Source organism: Haemorhous mexicanus, chromosome 3, assembly GCF_027477595.1.
Source record: "Haemorhous mexicanus isolate bHaeMex1 chromosome 3, bHaeMex1.pri, whole genome shotgun sequence".
Taxonomy (NCBI): Eukaryota; Metazoa; Chordata; class Aves; order Passeriformes; family Fringillidae; genus Haemorhous; species Haemorhous mexicanus.
In genome coordinates, this window is record NC_082343.1 from 74,133,843 (window position 1) to 74,153,597 (window position 19,755).

Below are 19,755 nucleotides of genomic sequence, written 5' to 3' on the forward strand. Positions count from 1 at the left end.
GTTCTTTGGGCATCTTCCTTTCTGCTGCATTCATGTTAACTTCACACGGCAAGGTTTCACCAAGGGCATGATTGTGTTAATCTTTGCAGACTGATGGAACAGACCAATTATTTCTATTTATTAATCTCCAGTGTCTTCACAGAGCATTTAGATCTATGGAAAATTATAATAAATGGTGCTTGACAACTGACTCCCCTCACTGATCTTGGTGGTGAATGGTGCAATCAAATATCATTCATGAAAGCTTGAATAGGTCAGTTGTTGACAGAGCTTTTGGTGTACCACATGTAATTGCAGAACTGCTGTTTGTCTTCCTACTGATTCATAACTATCATTTTCTGTGCCATTTCAATGTCACTTTTCTCATCCTGATTTCACATCATGATCCAGAAAGACATTTGCTATTAGCACAGGTAAGAGGATTTTTCATAGCACTTATCTGCTGAAAGTCACCCTGAGCAAACACACACCTGAAAGCAAACATGCCTTCAGACAGCATTTAGCACAGGCAGCCAGGGTCCCATGGGGTGAAGAGCAGAATCTGCAGCAGATTCATGCAGCCCACAGTAGCTCACAAAATAAGGGTTCTCCTTCCCACTCAGTTTCTGAAGGGGATCTCCCTGCTTTATTTACTTCCCAAGAAGCAAACACTTCTTCCAAGAGAAACCTCTCAGCAGAACTGAGAGCTTCATAACCGCATCTGACAAGCAGCCATTTGTTTAAGTCCTGAGGTCCCTCTGTCTTGGCCAGTTCCTGATGGATTCAGAAAGATTGACAGAGAGAGGTTGTCTCATTGCTGCTACTCCTTTTCCTCTTTAGCTGAACTTTTTTTTTTTTACTGCGCTCCTGAAACATAGTGAAACTTGAGGACAGCTGGCCAAATTATCTGGAGGCAGGTAACCTGTTTGTACAAACTGCTGTGTGGCATCATGGGGTAGAGATCTGGAGGATCTGATCATGAAAATAAGAAGTTTGTGACATAAGAAACCAGCAGTGTAGGCTTTGCATATCTTTCAGCTGAGCTCACAGAAGAGGTTGCTTCCCTTGTTAGTCAGGCTGTGGGGAATTGTGTGCAAGCTTTCGCTCCTGCTTCTTCAGGGACAAACCATCTCTGGAGTTATGTGAGCTAATTCACATGGCTTGGCTTGGAACATGGTGAGAGGGTTTGGACAGGTTTCTCCACCTAGATACTGGTAGGGACAGTGGCCTCCAGTGAGAGAGAAAGGTGATCAGCAGATATGATGGTTCCCCTTTTTCTGGCATAGCTGAACCTGGAAGAAGATAACTACTTGAGGCTAATCAGAATTAACTTCAGTCTGTATTTTTAAACATAATGCTGCTGCTAGAAAAGAGCTCAGGGCACGAAAAGCAGTAGAGCGTTTCCTCTGCCCCCCCGTGTGTGGGCACACTGAGTCAGGAGTTATCCAGGCCCTGTCTCAGCCTCACACCCACTTGTCTCTGGCCCTGACAGGCAGGCAGCTCTGCACTCGTGTCCTTGACACATAGCAAAGACAGAAGGTGACACCTCAGGTCAGGGCAGACAGCTTTAGAGCATCTCTTGACAGCCATGAGTCAAACTGAGGCCGATCACAGACTTGACTCACAAATAGAGACCACACAAAAGTAGTGGGTTCACAGCAGAACTGCTCAGTGCTTTTTTTGGTGATGCTAATGGGTTACGCCCTTTTGTCCTGTGAGATTTTTACACCAACATCTCTAAATCTGCCTCTCATCCTAAATTAAAATTGGTCACCTTCTCCTTAGGGATACAGGTGGGTACACTCTGGGCTTGATGCTCAGTCTTGTTCTCAGTGGGGAAGGCAGAGCACTGAACCAAGGGTCCTGGATGGTTTTTTATTAAGGCAGCAGTCTTGAAAAACCCATTTTCTATCTAGCAAATTAAATCCTTGTAAATACGTGCTAGACTAACTTTTGGTTTATATGCTGCAGCTTCACACTGGTGATATAACTAAGGGTTATATCATCAGGAGGGTTTTCTTCTACCCTTCTGAGCTCCCAACAAACTCCACTCTCTATGGTGGAAATGAATCAACACATTAACAGCTTTGACTGTTGGATGGAGAACTGTTCACCTGTGAGATTCATCCACCTCTGATCACTGAAGCACAGTAACTCTAAATATAGTGATGAGGAAAAAGCCCCAAGACTAGTTTGTAGCTTACCCAAGTTAATTAAAACAAAGCCATAATTAATTGTGTATCCTTTTCTGTAATTTGGCAAGCTCTCAAAAAGCTGCCTTGGTAAGACATGATTTTCACCACTTCACTTGTCTGATGAAGATGGCCATTTTCACAAAAGCATTCAGAGAAATAGATTAGGACTTAATAGCACCAAAGCACTTGAAATCTTCTGGTTCAGATGTCAATCTTATTAGTGCCTGAGCCTTTTCAAGTAGCACAAAAGCTATTTATTTACAGACTGACACATAATAGCTTGCTTTATTCCTTCTCCCTCCCCTCGAAAGAGATAGTGTTTACTCAAAATCAGCTCTCTTCTTTGGTATAAATACTAAGGAACACTGTCTATCTTCAAAGCACTACAGACATTCTTTTAAGCATTGACTGCTGTTATTAGCTATTACTCTAGGCTTAAATGGTATTGAATTAAAATAATTTCTTAATGATAATATCCTTCTCATAGGACTTAATGGTTTTTAAATTGGGTTTTGGCAAATATGAGACTAGGCAAGGATGCAAGCCTGGATCTTTTCCAGAGGCCATTTAAATCAATGAAGTCATCAGGTTGTATAAACGCAACATGCCACAGCACGACAATTAACATTTACTGGAATGCTTGCAGAATATTACAAAGTCTATCAGCTATGGATTAAATGTACCTGAGATGCAGCCAGTTTCCTAACAAATAGAAGATGAAAGCCTTTTTTACTTTTAGATTGACTCTGCTGATCTAATATGCTGCAAACAGTAGAAAATGCCAGCAGGCTTTTCAACAAGTCTCTTTAAAATGAACCTTTCTATACAGATGGATTTTATTAGATTAATGTTAGAAGATGTAAAGAAGTCCAGTGATACCCGTCTCCTCTGTATGAGTGGAAGATGGTATGCATGTTCCTATACATACCCTTGTTCAACCCTGACTGGTGTGTAAACTGTTACATCTAGTCAAGGACTGGTTTTTTTATGCATTTTCTGGGTTTTGTCATTTGTAATGACTTCATATTTCTTTTGATATTTCTCAAGATTTTGCCATTCAAATGAATAAGGTGCCTTCAGATGTCTAGGGGTCAAATGAAAGTGTGGTCTCAACTACTTGCAGCTGGTATTTGTTTCTCCTGATGATATATGGCTGTTGGATCAATGGGTGCACGCCTTACTTTCACAAAGCTGAAGATGTTTTGGATAATCTTAAAAGTAAATGAAACCAAACCAATCAACTCATTCAAGTCCCATGTCCTTTGTTTTTAAATTCTGAATTAATGAAAAAAATTCAACACTGCTGGAAAAACAACCCTAAGGTTGATGACGGGGTGGGAAGACATCAGAAAGGACAGGAAGTTCTGAGGGTTTGAGTGCTAAGGAGAAGGGAGTTGCTCTCAAAAGAAGACAGTTTTGAGCTCATTAGTTTTATGGGCAAATTTTAGATCCACCCTTGCTCTTCTCTTTTGCTGTATGCATCAGGCAGTCCTTGACACAGAAAACAGTAATTTTGCACAAGTAACATGTGATTTCAGAAAATGATGATGTTTATGTGGAGGGTGAGATTTGCTGCTCCCCTTCTCCATAGTGCTCTGAAGCAGCCATATTTTGTGTGAAAACAGGAAAACCTTGTCCCTAAGAAAGTAACTGTCCTCTGCAGGAGCTGATAATTAGAGACAACAAAGCTGTGCTGCAGAATCTGAGCAGGAAATACCTGAATATATAATGCTTTTTTTTTTTTTCGTGGACCCTCAAGCTGTAGAGTGAGTTTCTGGGACTTTTGGTTCCTCTGTCTTGGAACAAAACACACACTCTGAAATGGCAATCACAGTGGCAGGAGATGCATTGTGTGGTTGTTTCTGGGATGCACTGTTGTTCTGTAAGCAAAGCCAGGGCTCCTGTTGGATCCTGAGAAGGAGGGAGGACTGCCACCCAAAAAGGCTGTAAGTAGCCTTATTCCCCACAGGCATTGTGAAGGAGACTGTTTTGGAAAGATTCCTTCTTTATCTTCCTTTCTCACTCTGTTTTTTCAGACCAAGTTAATTATATTTGCATATAAACTCACTGTTTACTCCTGTGACAAGACCATAGGGATGATGGTTTTGGCTGGAAAGGATGCTGTATTTGTGGGGGAAGGAGGATGGGACAATGGGGTGGGGCTGAGGTTCCCTTTTCCCTTGCTCCCTGATGCTGTATTAAATCTTGTTGTTGAGTCCTCTGTCCTGTGTAACTTCTCATAGAGATTTCTTGGCTGCTTCAAGGCTAACTTTTTTTGTGCTTTTTTAATACTTGTGCTTACTGCCATTTTGTAACCTTCCTCTACTTCAGGTAATTACATTCTGTCTATTGAAGATTCCTATTTCTGGATCAATAGAAGAAGTTTATTCTTCATTTCCTTTATAATAGCTATTGTATAGTGCTGCAAAATGGCTGTTGTAGCCGGCTGTAATTCGTCAGTGAATGAGCAATCCTGCAGCCTGAAAAGCATCCAAATATCTTACGGGATGAAAAGCGATATCATCATTATTGGTAGCTCAATTGCTCCTTTGACATCTCCTATAAGTATTAGTTGAGAACTCGAGGGTTATCTGGGCCCAAATGTTGTTCCAATCAATTATCTGTGCATTTTCCCCATCCCATCTGATGATTGCTTCTGTCGCTAACTGCTGGTGTCCCACAGTGTCCCTTGATTGAACTTCAGTCTGCGGAATTCTGTCTCTAGTTCCCTGCTGCTTCCCAGTCCTCTAGTGCCCCTGTGCAGGACTGGGCTCTTGAGGTTAGGATTGCTGCTTTCCTTTCTCTCTCAAACAGCTGCTGTGGCACTGCAGTAGCATCTAGACATAGAGCAACTTGGCCTTCAACAAGCCTGCTGGCAGCATTCTCATGTGTAAAGTTATGTGCTTGGTGACAAAGGAACTGTTGAAGCAATCTAATAATTCAAGCCTGATGATATCAGCTTCTGCCTTTTGTCCCTGAAACAGGAGACCTTCTCAGGATTTTGGGTTACAGATCACAGAGTGTTTTGTATTTAAGAATTCTTGGGTCAAATAACAGGAAAAAAAAAAAAAGCTATTATTGCTGCATGGCTTTGTGAAGCCAAGTATGTGCTTGATTTTCTAGTAGCACATTGTATTAAGCTGGCACCTCTAATGGCTCTGTCTCCTTAAAGGGTTTGGGAGACTGAGAGACAGTAATCACATCTTGAGCAGAGAATGATGCCCGAGCCACTGCAAAAAGCAGGTGGGAATGTTTCTGGGCTGGTGGTGTTTAATGCCTGAATTCTGATGCTTGAAAAGGCTGCTCGTGTTTTGGCTAGTGATGGTAGATGTGCCCTGTGATTTTAATGTTTTTAAACACCATCTCAAAATTGGACATCCCCTGATGGAACCCAGTGTGATGCTACTAAACAATCTGTCTAACAGACAATGAGAACTGACACGACAGGTAGCTTGCAACGATGATGTTCCAAAGAAAAGCATAAAGAGATGTGTCATTTTGGTTCAAGTATTTTGAGGGATGTGAAATAAATTAACTTTTACTTAGGAAATGGGCAAATGTCATATTGTGAAGAGAGGTAAGAAAAGAGTGAACCAAAATTTGGAAGCCTGAGTGAGGCATGTTCTCCACAGTCATTAAAAAACCTGAATTTGTCTTGTACATTTTTGTGATGATGAAAAAAGAATCCTCCAGTTTTTAAATGAGCTACTGCACAGAAAACATGCTTATAAAGCAATCTTCTTATTGCATCTGCCTCACCATAAAACCTTTTGGTATAGCCTTTTTTATAACTCACATCTACACATGCATCTCAAGAAAACTATTTGCTTTTGAGTATGATAGTGAGGTCTATTGAAAATATTAAATAATAAATTATACAACTTTCTCATTCCCTTTCAGTGAGATGCTTAATAGACAAAATTCAAACACAGAGTTAATTCACCTGTAAAGTACTTGGGCATCTGAATTAGGCTTTTAATCTGCAGCAGCTGAGTTATGTCCCACTCCTATAATATTTCTGGAGGGAAGGCTGGACAGGTAGAATCTACATTTTTTACAGATTGTAGGGATAACTTATGCAGACAGCTAACAGCCTGTTCTTACTAGGTGGAGAGAATTTATTGGAAGGGCTCAGGATCTTGCTCTTCCTGTCACTCTGGGTGATTAGCTTGTTCTTCCCCCTCAAGAACTGATCCATTTGAGTTCAGCCCTGAGCTGACTAAAAGTGCTGCCTTCTGGAGACATGGGTTTGCAATGTGAGGGGAGGGCTGTGCCTACTTGTGCTCCTGACCAGGAGGGAAGATCAAGCTTGTTAGCTTGTTTTTAATTTCTGCTGTTGGCTAACATCTGAATAGAGCTGGCAGAATATATGCCAATTTATGTGAGCAGGAAGACTGTCATGGTCTAATGTTTGTAAGGCTTGAACCTCCAGACTTTTCTCTGAATACTCAAGAGGCTACTCAGCTGGAATGTAAGCTGGCAACTCAGCCTCCTGAGGACAGCAGGTATCTGTCCAAACTGTTCGATATTCTGATCTGAATAACCACGAGCTGAGTGTCAGTTAAGCATATTGTTCATCTTAGAGGGTGAATATCAATATTTCTCTTTTCCTTGGGGCAACTAGAGATATAAAAAGCTTGCTGCTTGATCAGGTTCCCACATCAGCTTCCATGATTCTCATGGCAAGCGGTGTCTCCCTTGACCTCTGCTTCCTAAGCTGCCCACTTGCTCTCTGACAGACAGAAATCAGAGGCTTGAGACATATCCAACTACTTTTGTCTGCCAATTTTCTCCAGCCCCTTCAAACTCCTGAGGAAAAGTACCGGGGGTGGCAATCATGAAGGGATTCACTCTGTAAATATCAACAGACCATGAAGGTCATTATGTCTGTTAGCAGCTCAGAACTAGTTGTGAGAACAATCCTCTGAACAGACTTCTGTAAAACCCCCCATGTCTGGATTCCAGCCATATGGGGAACAAAAACCCAAATGGATTAAAATCAGAAAAAAAAAACCCTCGTTTGATAGCATGTTAACCAATTTTTTTTTAATATCTTAATACCTGAAAAGTCGCTTGAGATTGTCAGATGAGAGACAATATGGAAAAAAGGCATTATTGCACATTCTGTAGTGTGTAAGAGAGTTACACTGTTAAATATTACTTGGAAAAATGGCTTCAGTGAAACCTGTGCATTTTACAATGTCAGCTGATGGAACGGAAGATGCAGTATCCAGGTTTTATGTTGGATCCATGCCATTCTGTGTAGTATTTGCCTTCACTTAAATTTATTTAAGATGATCTGCATAATTACCAGTTGCTTTCCTAGTTAAACTTGACCTCAGACTGGGCTAGGTGATTTTGATAAGACAAATTACATCTTGTCCTCAGGACAAGTGAACAAGATACTAACAGAGAAATATAAAGCTGGAAATAAATAAAATAATTGTACCTAATGGAGCAGCATAAAAGGGGTGCTTTTTATGGTCTTTGAGAAACATTTTCAGCTTGCAATAATTTATTTCCACAGCTCACAGAAGCTACATGAATAACTAATATTCTCTGATAGCGGCTCTACTCTATTAAGGAGTCATCTTTGCAGTAAAGGCAAAGAAGAATAAAAAATGTTGTGAAGACAAGGTAAAGCTATTAGCAAATCTCCATTCCAAAGTTGTTTCCTACTTGTAAGCCATTTCTATCAAGGGAGCAATTTCCTGTGTGCTGCTATTAGTGGACAATATTTTCCTTCAAATAACGGGCTATGGATGGTGACTAACCACAAATGGTAATATTCTCTCTATTAAAGGCCTGCACAGCACACTTTAATGTTCTGCCACGGCGCATTAGAACATAGACTATTTCCAATGTGAAGACTCGTTTGTTTAGAAAAACCTCTCTTCCTCTCTCATTACCTCTCTCAAAACAGCTGAATGAGAGGGGAGATTCTTATAAAATTCCAGTTGTCCTGGACTTCAAATGTGTGTTCTATAGTTAGCAAACCTTGGAAGAACACTTTACATGCAGCTTATAAAAAAAGACAAAGTGTGATGAACAAGGCAACAGGATCTGTGCATACGCCGTGAGATTTGTTACTGCTCATGTTGCTGGGCTGTGCAGACACGCACACAAGATAAACTGGCCTGGGATTAACCAGGTGCAGGATAACAGCATTCTGTTATCTGTCCCTGACAAATTACAGGCTGCTTGCTGGAATTGCCACTTGCAGATAGCAGTCATTTAGTAGTAAACTGCGCTTGTTTTTTTCCCCCTAAAAGCCTGAAACAAGGACATGTTTGTATAAGTACATTGAAATATGAAATGCTTTGGGTACATGTAAAGGAAATGTAAAGCTTCCTAGCCTTTCGTTTCCTCTCAAACATTTACTGCATTGCAGGTCTCTCCAGCTGAGTAGCAGTGACAGTGTAGCATACCTCATACACACCGTGCTTTATGGTGTCGTGGTAATGTATGTCTAGGGCCTTCTTTAAGCCTGTGTTCTGCTTTTATAGAACTGATTTTGATTAAAGAGAATACAGAAACGGTTTTTTAATGTTTTGAAGTGTGACAATTTATGAGGGAAAGTAAATGCTTTACTCTTGAGTGTTATTGCAGGATTCATTGCTCTGGAGTAAATGTCCCTGCTCACAACTGAGCTTGTGTGGTGGAGCAAGCGTGTAGCCCACGATACTGAATTTCCTGAGTTAGTTTTGAATTATTCTGTTTTCAGATAATATTATGTTTTGAAAACTGAAACTGCAAAAACAAGTGCTACTGTTTTGCACTTCAATGCCATGGCACTTTCTTTTCTAGAATTGTCTTAAATGACATATAGTCCCATGTCCTAACATTAGAGAATATATTAGGGGATAATTTTACTCACCATCAAGTGAGAAAAACAAAACCTTGCAGCTGCAGGAGATAAGTACTGAGACTACTACATCTAAAAAGCATTTACATACAAAGAGAAAATGTAACCAAATCACAGCAAATGAAGCTCATTTTTTAAAAGCGGTGTACGTTATTGGTGTAATGGATTACCAGAAAGCTGCACCTTTGTTTATTTCCTTTTCCCTGTTTCCTCGCTCATTGCAGAACAGACTGGGGAAGTTTAATAGTGAATTGTCTGAAGTTCATAATGAAATATCTGGATCAGCAGTTACCAAGATGTTTATGAATCACCTTAAAAAGAAAATTGTGTCACTTCCATTTTTGCACTTCCTTGTTCAACTGTTTTAGGCCTCAATAAACTAAATATTTTCTAGAATATATAGCAAAATAATGCCAAGGGATATCTAAAACATTCGCTTACTTTCATTTAAAAATATGTCAAGTCTTTCAGGCACTGTGTCAAAAAGAAACACAACGAAACTGTCTCTTTTTTTCTCACTCTTTTTATAATTTACAAAAAAACAATTACAAGGGCCATAAACAATGACTTTACTCATTTTTGGCTTGCTGCATCTTGAACTTGCTTAATTTGAGTGTGCAGCTCTTGCTTCTCTTGTTTGGATCACTTCCAAACACGTGAGGCGAAGTCTATACTGCAGTATTACAGCAGACAGCCCTGGTAAAGTACTCATTTTTTGCCATGGCTCTTGAAACAGCCAAAAGACAGTTTCACTGCATGTTTTATGGTAAAAGAGAGACGAAAAGAGCAAGATAAGGGAATTCAGAGGATGGGACACCAGGTGTGACACAGCCTCAGTTTCCATTTTCATCTCAGCACTTGGGATATCTTTCAAATCCATGGAGGCTACATACATGCGAAGGGGCACTCTCTGTCATGATGCAGAACAAACTCCAGTTAATTATGTTAATGAAATTATCTACCAAGGATCAAATACAACTTTGGGAACTGCTGGCTCAGTCTCCTAATTTCTGCCTGGACCGAGGAGTACCTGGGCTATTGCCCAGGGAGAGCAGCAGCCAGACTGGGTTGTGGCAGTGGTGGGGCGATGACACTGACTGGCAAACAAAACAAAACAGGTACTCAGCCCACTGCAGAGTTTGGGTTCTGCCAGCTGAGGCATGAGAAATGCAGTGCAGCAAAGTGCATTTATTTGCCCGTATAAGAGTGAGGCAGCAAATGAGACTAGCAGTTTGTTCTGGCCTTGAACATCTGACCAGCGGGTCTCCTGTGCTACCCACCCTAACTTAGCAGCAGGCTGCTGTAAAAGATGCTGCTGCTGGTGGTTTCCTTTTCTGAATACACAAGGCATCAAGTGAGTTAAAAAATTATGCAAGATGTTTTCCAACAGCCAGTGTAGGAATATGTTAGATGCTTTGCCAGCAGAGTCTTGTTACTTTTTGCTGCAAACTAGATTTTAAAGATTTTACACCTGTTTGTTTCAACAGTTAGGAGTGTGGGCTCAGGCAATAATGCAGGAAAACAGAGGTGGGCTGTTCTTTCGAGACACCTACAGCCCCCTTTGGAGTGTCCTGGGTACTGGTGTGTGGCAGATTTTACTTCTCAGCAAAATTCAACTGACTTTATTACAGCTACGTCAAACATTAGACTAAGCTCAGAACACGTGCAGAAAGCTGCCTTTTGTGGGTGTGGGGACAGATTTCAGCAACTGTCTTTCTAAGGGATCAGCCACCACGTCCTCTGCTTCTCAGAAGCTGTTGCCTTTTGGATGCAGTGCCAGCTTTGCTGGAATGCCATTTTACTGCTGTCTGTGTCTGATGACGTGGGACTGGCTCCTCTGGTCATGCCTTGTAACCCTTTGAGTCATAACTACAAATACCTAATTGCTCCCTTATGTCCTATATCACAGGCAAAATTCTCTATTCCTCCTCTATTCCCCTCCAGAAACTTTATTGCAAGTGGAATACATTGAACCTTTGCCATATTTGAAAATATGAGGAGATGAGGTCTGAGAAAAACGTATTTTGCCTTTCAAGTAAATGATTCTAGGATTAAAATCCAGAATAGTTCATTTTCCCCCTGGCTTCAATAATTTCTGTTTTTTAGGTACACTTCCTAGCTCTTAAAAGTGTAAATTTTAGAGTTTTTATGTGTCTGTAAATCAAAAACTGCAGAACACATTTTAGCCTCTTGGAAAAACCCCCACAACTGGACTAAGGACTTTATTGCCAAGCTACAGCATCATGCACATATGGAGATGAGTTAAATTCTTTGAAAAAGGGAGGAGGTTTATAATGGGAGTGCCTTTTGGAATGGAAGTGTGAGAGGGCACCACTACAATAAATCCAGAAGAGAGATAAAATGAGATCTTATGATGCTTTCATGCAGTTTGGCAAAAAGTAGTTTTGCATCTGAGTTCAGTTGATTCTGCCCAGGAGAGGCTATTAAAAGTGTACTTTTCACATGCTTGTGTTTCTGCATGTCCTTCTTTCAGTTTTTCTTCTTTTGCTGCAAAGAAAGTCACAAAGTCAATGACCCAAAGGCTGAGATGTGCTCAGGAATTGCTAAAGATGAGATATTAACTCCTCCAGTACTCCCCACTTTGCTCTGACATGTCAGCTCCCCTTGGGGCTGCTGAGCCACATCTGGCCCTGAGCCAGGCTCACTTTACAGATGTTTGGGTGGTTTGGGGGTGAAAGCATTTCTCTGCCCATTGGGAGCTGCCTCCGAACACTCAAGGAGTGAAAGGGATAAAGAAAGCAGCTCTGTGCCGCTGTGTTGGGAGCATCCAGGCAAAGTGCTAGAGTTGTCTATGGAGATTTTGTGCCCTCTAGAAATGCCTAGGTGACAACTACCCCAGATTTTGGGCTCTCTTGTGCCAGCAGAGAAGTGTAAAATAGCCTTGCTGAGACAAAATGACCCACTCTTGAGAGGTCTTGATTGGGAGCCTGGATGTTTCCAGAGGTCCTAATAAGGCCTGGAGTCCTGTTGAATCCGGAGGAGTTTGGCATCTCCTGCAAGTCAGAGTCTGATGTGGTGGTAAATAGGTTTTTTAACCTTTGTGGCAGCCTGAAAGTGTTCAATTTAAGGTTTCATACACTGGGCAGACCAAAATAGAAGGATTAGAACAGAATGAGAAGCAATGTGCCCTGGAAAGTGCAATTATGAGGAAATCCACCTGAAAACATCTGTCTGCAGGAATAGACCAGAGGAGACGTTTTAATACATCACCAGGAAATGAGGAAGCTGCACCTGTGGCTCAGCAGTTTGAAGCCTGATCACATCAGCCCCTGTGTCACTGTCATTCCAGTTGCTTGTTACTCTTCTGCATGAAAAGAGTCAACTTGACCATCAGGACACACAAGGCACAGAAACAAATCATTCTTTAGCCATACCTGCTAAGAGAGATGGTGGCTAAGGAAAAGGTTGGTTTATTGCCCAACAGAGCAAGAAAATGTAGACCAAAAATAGCATTGAAACAGAGTCCCTAAAGCCCTTTCCATTTTCATTTTTATATTGCAGGTTCAGTACATCCTAATTAAGTGTGAGAAGGTGGAGAATATCTGCCTGAAGCTTTCAAATGTACAGCTTCTGCAGGGCAGCAGGAAGTTTAAGACTAGGGTGTTTAGAGCCCCAGGTGATCCTGGAATCACAGTAACTTATTTCTACAGGAAAAGAGAGTGTAGGTGATGTCTGGGAGAAGGGCAGATATAATCTTTTTTCCTGAAGGATGAAATGGGTGGAAGAACTACTGAAGGGCAGTAAACTTGAATTCAGCTGCAGGAAAATACCTGAATAGATGAGCTACATACATGTACCTACTGGAAAAAAACCAAAATCAAACCAAGAAACTCTAGAAATTTTTGAGGCTTCTGAGTCTGTCTTTACAGCATTTTTGGAGGCACAGTGGGAATTATGCAAGGTAGAGGCAAAACACCTTAGAAAAGCCATCAGGCAATATTTCACTATCAGAATGGAAGTGTATCTGCAGGCATCTGTTCTTTCTCAGGTACAAGTCAATGATGTTTTTAATGTCTTACTTCAGGGATAAAAAATATCCTATTAAATTTCAAGTCAGGAAAAAATGAGGAGGGGAGAGCAGCCACATGAAGCACGGGTTAAGTGATGTTGAAAACATGTACAAACAGACCAAATACAAAACAAGAAAATGGCAAAGATTGGACTCCACAGTCACTGAAGTTATTTACTGCTGCCAAAATTGGGATTAAGAACAACTAACTGGAAAGCAATCCTGTGAAAAAAAGTCTAAGGACTTTTGTTGTGGATCACAAGCTGAATATTCTTTCAGCAGGATAGGGAACCCCATAAAAAAAAGGAAGGAAAACTTTACTCACTCTTCTGCTTATCACTAGAAAGGCCTCAGCAAAACTAATGGTCTTATTTTGAATGGACCCATGAGATTTCTTGCCAAATGATTGCAGGAGTAGAAAAAGTTCACGTGAGTTAAAAGACAACGTGGCAAATTAAATGTTAACAGTTTCCTATTAAAACCAGCATTTTCTTTAGGGTATTGAAAAAAACTCCAGAAAATATTGTTTATGTGTTTGATCTGAGCGGAACCCTCAGCAGGTCCGAGGTAAACACTTTTCAGGCTGCCACACTTTTGTCCATTCTTCTCTTCTGTGGTGTTCTCAGAGCCAGCAAGGAGGTTGAGGGCTGGGATTGGAGATTATTCCAGAAGATGCTAATGGCTGCTAGCAGCTGCCCAGTAGGTTCTGGAGGTCGTGTGCTGAGAGATGGCTGAGCAAACTGCCTTGAGAAATTACTGCAGTAATTGATTGGTTTCCTCTGTATTTAACTCTTGTATTATGTGTACACCTTACTAGTGCAAGTTCCTCTCTCCTGCTTCCGTCCTGCTTCCTCCTTGCCATGTCCAGGCTCTGCTGACACCCTCTCTGAACATTGCTATACTGCGTAATACTGCTTTTAATTTTGTTCCTGCACATTGTTCTGAGGTAATATGGTAACCCAGGTAGCCATCCAATGTATAATTTGGATTTATGCTTTAAAAATCTGCCTGACTTGAACAATAGATTACTGTGATTGTGAAGGAGATGCTGTCCTTTCCTGGGTAAGTTCTCATAAAGTTTTATCAGACAGGCTGAAAAATAATAAAAGGAAGAGGAATAATAAAATAGGACATTATAGTAACAAAGGAGAACAACAATTGAGAACATTCAGGCTTCAGACAAAAGCCAAGGGCAAAAATCCATCTTATTCTATGAGGTTAGTGCTGCTTTTTTGGTTTTAATCCTTTTGCTTTGGTGCATTTCACTCCTACCCTTTGCAGGGTGTGGAAGCTGAACATTATATTCTGGTGGTTTAATAAAGCCTATCATCTTGTTTATTTCAATCATTTCCTCATTGGGCTGAAAGCTTTAGGGATTTCTTTTCCAATAATTCCTCAGATCTCATTCTTGGCCATTACAGTGCAGCTGATTGCTTCTAAGCAGATAGTTCCTCCTTTTCATTCTTTGCTTTCAGTCTCATAATTCTGTGCTTATCAGCACTGAACTTCATTTGCATTTATTAGCTGTGTTGGTATTTAAAATATCTACTCTAAGACCTTCTTTATCTCACTGCATTGTTTCTTATTATTTGCTGTCTCTCCTGTCTCTCCCAATTTAACTTTAAATGCAAACTCAAAGTGTTCCAAACGGTTGTCAAAATTCTTCGCATAAGCTGCCGAGTGTGGACTGGTTCCCATTTCCCAGCTACCAGACTCTTTCTAGCCAAGAGATTACATTTTCCAATTGCACTTCTTCTGTGAATCTCCCTATAGCTCCAGCTAGTTCCACCCCCCACTCCTCCTTTCCTTCCTGTCTGAGGGACGTGGCTCTCCAGAGCTCTTGGCAGGGCTGCCTCTTGTTCCTACAGACACACGGAAAGCGCGCACGTCATCGTCCCACGTGTTGGGAAGAGCATATTGCCTCAGTGTCTGCACTCCAGCCCTGCCACAGGGCAGTACATGGGCAAAATTAAATCTACCCTGACAGTGCTGGCATTTTCACACAGTGCCATCACTGAGCCTGGTGTTGTCCCTGGAATGAGAGGTGATTTTTTTAGTGGCTGAAGGCACCAACAGGATGCTGGTAACAGCTACCTCAGGACAGGCTGGTTACAGTCAAAGCACAGAGACTGGTTCCAGTTTTTGCTTCTGGCATAGGCTTCTCAATTTCAGGCAAATAAATCTCCCTGTCTTACTTTCCCCTTGTGTGACATGGAGACTATAATGCTTATTAGCAGAATTTCTCTTGTTTGTTTGTTATTGTTGGTGGCCTCTTATTTGTATTTAAAGAGATGCATTGTTCCCAAATAGAGCAGAACTAAGAAGCTGCAAGTCCCAGGATGGCCATGGGAGGCTGGAGAGCTGCAGTACACACAAGTGTTAACACAGCAGCAGTCACCTGCAAGACTGACAGACAGGCAAGGACAGGATATTTGAAAGGGTATCAGCTTCAGACTCCTTGTAAAGGAGTTGATGCTAATCATGGTACCAAAATTCAGGAGTCTTTAAAATATTGTGTGCCTGTAGCCATAACTTCAGTATCTCTTCTCACTCCCATCAGAAATTCCTTATTGTTTAGAGTTGTTGAACATGGCAGTCTTCCTAAAAGGTGTTGTCAGAGGCCAGGGCCACAGGGGGTACAGGGTTTCTGCACTAATATCTGGACCTCATGGAACTACGTATGGGTCCAATGCTACAGGCAATTATTACCACAATTTCCTTTCATCTGAATCTGAATCAATTAGTTAGAACTGAAACTGAACTTTTAAGGTCTTATTGAAAGTCCAGAAAAGTCAAAACACCATTTCCATTGGCACTAGAAGGCTGCAGCAGTCTCAAGGGCATAGCATTAAGGAATCTAAAACTGTTCTCCAAGTTTCTGCAATGTTTTAAAACTTGAAGGTACTTTGCCATGCTGACTATTTAAGGCAGAGGGCTATAGTGATGGGAAAGTACAGAAATATTCTGCAGTCTGTGGAAATTTAAAATGAAGCAGCCCACTGTCCCTGACAGCCCCATACAAAGCTCTGAAAAGATAGGAAACCATAAAATACTATTTTTGTTGCTGTTAGCTGTAATGTCTGTTTCTTGTGGCTCACACAGAAGGTACAACCTCTTCCCTCACTCCCCTCTCCCCCCCACCCAAATTAAACTCATAGGCTTTCTCCTTTTGTTTTAAATTGTAGAAGAAAATTATGGCCCATCCCAAATATAAAGGTGAAAAAGTCTGAGAATTTTGGTTTGGAAAAGCAATTAGATACAAATTCCAGAAACAGTGCTGCAATTTCCATTGCAAATATTTTGAAAGCCACTTTCTGAAACTGTGAATTGTTTCTATTCTATCACATCTTCTGGACCTTTACCTTTGGATAGGCAAGAAGCAAGTAAATGTTGATTGTGCTAAAGCATACTGTCAGTGAGTTGGAGACACCAAATTCAAACTGTCTACTAAAATAATTAAAAAATACTACGGTCATTTTGCATGCAAATAGTTTCCTAACATCACTTTTCTTGTACTTGTTTTGCTGGTGTAAACATTTCCTCATTGCTTTCTCATTTTTCATAGTGAATAGGATTTTACCTCTTAATGGATATCCTGCTATTATGGGACCTAAAATTTGGTGATTCTTGCAGTCTTTCCTGGCTTTGGTACCTGGCAGTATGTGTAGCTTGGCTAGGTTGGTTTGGTTGGTTAATTGTAGTTGGTTTGGGGTTTCTGTTTGGTTCTTTTTGTTCCCCTCTCCCTTTCCCCATCCCCCTGCCCTTTTTTCTGTGGTAATGGGTCATTGTTGGCAACATTCTGTGACTTAAGATGCATTAAGAGGAATATCTGATAACTTTTTAGGATGTAAATTGCTGTCAAACGATTTGCAAATGTTTCATGGAACTGGGCTTGAAAGAAAAAAAATGCCATCTCTTAATTCTGCTATCAAACAGGTCTTCACAGTGTTTTTTTATTCTAGGCTGACCAGGTCTGTTTTCACTTTTTCACTTAATGCAATCTGGATAATAAGAATAATTGGCATAATAAAATATTAAAACTCTTGCATAATTATAGTGTTGGTGATGTTTCTTATAAAGTTGTTTGCCAACAATTTTCCCTTTTAAAAAACAATTATAATAAATCTGCTTATTAAGCTATTCCACAATGTGTATTTTCTCATGGAGCGTAATTTATTGAACAATATGTCAGTGTCTGTGAGTGCATTTAGTGTGTTTAACATTTTGCACGGTCCTTTTCTTCTTTTTTGTAAAAAATCCTCAACCTTCTCAGTGTTATAATTATGTTTACTTCATTATTATTCCAGCTATGGTTGTGTATTCTGTGTTAGCTTGAGTTATTGACGAATTTGTCTACACACATACAGGCCTTCATGAAGACATAAATTAACTGTCAAGTGAAGAATTTGGGAAAGACTTTTGAGGAAGGCTAGCACTTCATTTTTTTGCACTTTTCTCCTTAGCATCTGGACTGAGTCATAGCAGAAAACCTTTTTTGTCTCAGTCTTATGCCACATTCTTTTATCTTGCAGACATGCTTGTGCTGCAGCCTTGGAACTGTGCCCTCTCTCCTTGACTGCTTGCAAGGCCCATGATCCTCCTGCACCCAAGATTTGGAAGAGGTTCATCCTTTCTGCATCAAAGCATGACAAGAAGGAAAAACAAGTGCTTGAAAAAACCAAGTTATACAGAAAAGCATTCTTACAGAACTCATGAAGTCCACCAAAAAGTGATATCAAGTGTAGAAAATACTCCATAAATTACCAGCTTCAGGAATTGTCACTGTCTTTTGTAATTTCATTATCTTGATACATGTTTTACCTTCTCTCAGTTCTGCAATTAAATATCAGCAATATATTCATGTCAGGCCCTAGCAATGAAAACTGCATGACAGTTTGTACAAATTCTAGTTGTTGACTTCCTAAGACACATCGACTTTTAAGCAAGAAAACCCTTTAAATCTATTCCATATCATAGTATTTAATAATTGTCCATCTATTGTTGCCTCAATTACAAATTGGTGAAGCAAGCCAGGTTTCTTGGCAGTTTAAGTCAGAATGTAAAAAAAAAAAAAATTAAGTTCTTTTTGTTACTGGACCTTGTTTTATTCTAAATGTATGGAACTAAATGCAATTCTTGGTCCTAATGAACTTTGAAATCTTCATTGAGCTTAATTGGTGGAGTATTTGAATTTATGTCAAAGAGCCTTGAGATCTGTGAAACTATTTTGGGTACCTCTGGTCTGTTTTAAATGAGCTCACAGGGATTCTGAAATGGATGAAGAATTGTTATTTCAATGTGCAAACTGAAGAAGCCCTGTATGCTCTGAGTTTGCTTGAGGCTAGATTAATTCAGATGAAAGGGGATGGTATTTCTAGTATTTCAATAAGACTAATGGAGCTTTGAGTTGCTGCTCATCTTTTCCTGTGAAATTTGGGAGCCACAGGGAACATTATGACTATCTGATTGCACAGCTAAAATATTATAGATGCAGAATCTCCTGAGGTATTTTATCTTCCAGCCCAGTAACTTCTGGTGCATTTGAAGCATGGGTGGCTCTAGCAAAATTTTCAGAACTCCATTTTGAAATCTGAATTCAAGAATCTAATTTTAAACTCTCTCTGAATGATGACCATCTCATAGAGGCCTTAAAACATCTTATCTCTTTCCTGGTGATAATTGAGTACTTCACCACCTGTTCAATGATGGCAGGAAGCAAGTGCCCCCCTGTGTGATTTGTGCACTCAAGGGGCACGAGTTGAGCAAGTGACAGCAGCAGAGCAAGACTGGAGACTTTTAATTGCAATCCACTTTTCTGATGGGTTTCAAGAGGACACCTTGTTTTTGCCAAGCTGAGAAAAGTGACTGGGTAGGGCTACTCACCCTTAGAGGGAGGAAATACTTCTGTTCAAATTCTGTAAAGAGGCTCAGCTCTCATGAGTCAGATGGTGGCTTCTCTCAGGGCCATCATTTAGTCAGCAGCTGATCCAATGTTTTCTGTCTCTTGCTAAGAAGTGGAGAGCTGCACTGAAATTCAGGGTGCAGTTAATGGCGCCCCTTCCTTTTCCCCTGGGTCATGAACATTTGAAGCATACCCTCTTCTGTTTTGTTTCGATTTTTTTTAACACAAGCTTCATTTATTTAGGTCTCCACAATTTTGCTCATGTGACAGGGACAGCATTATTTGCTGTATGTTCTTTTAATGAGAGTAAGGCACGTGCAAGTGTGAAAACTTCCTACAACTGGAAGCCAATAGGCAAACCCCTAAAATTCTATGGGTAAGACATGTCCCTGCAGACCTGAGCAGAGGAAGCTTTAAACATTCCATCATGGTTACGAGAGATTCTGGTTGAAAGAAAAATACCCCTTTTTTGACAAAACAGTGACAGACTTACGAAAAAGACATCTCATTTTAAATAAAGCTTTATTCATCAGATATGGCTCATGAATCCTATTTGGGTGAGCTAGGAATCATATAACCACAGCACGAAATATGTATTAAACATGTTGTGTAAATTTGCAGTGTGTCTTCATCACAGTGCAATAAATGACAACAAGATTAATGAGCCTAAGACACTCAATAGCAATTGAGTCAGCCTTCAGACCTTTTAAAAGGAGTCAATGTGCTTTGGGATGGGATAAGAGTAAACTGAAGTCCTGGATTTGGGATTTATTCCTAACTTTGC

At 40.5% G+C, this 19,755-nt stretch overlaps 1 protein-coding gene across 1 annotated transcript in view; it reads left to right on the plus strand.

Moving 5' to 3' along the window:
- Positions 1-19,497, plus strand: part of HACE1 (HECT domain and ankyrin repeat containing E3 ubiquitin protein ligase 1) — an 88,678-nt gene extending 69,181 nt beyond the window's left edge. The window contains exon 24 of the mRNA XM_059842383.1: positions 17,602-19,497. Coding sequence (XP_059698366.1) covers position 17,602 — 1 coding nt within the window. The 3' untranslated portion in view covers positions 17,603-19,497. The remainder of the gene's footprint in view (positions 1-17,601) is intronic.
- The last annotated feature ends 258 nt before the right edge of the window (positions 19,498-19,755 follow it).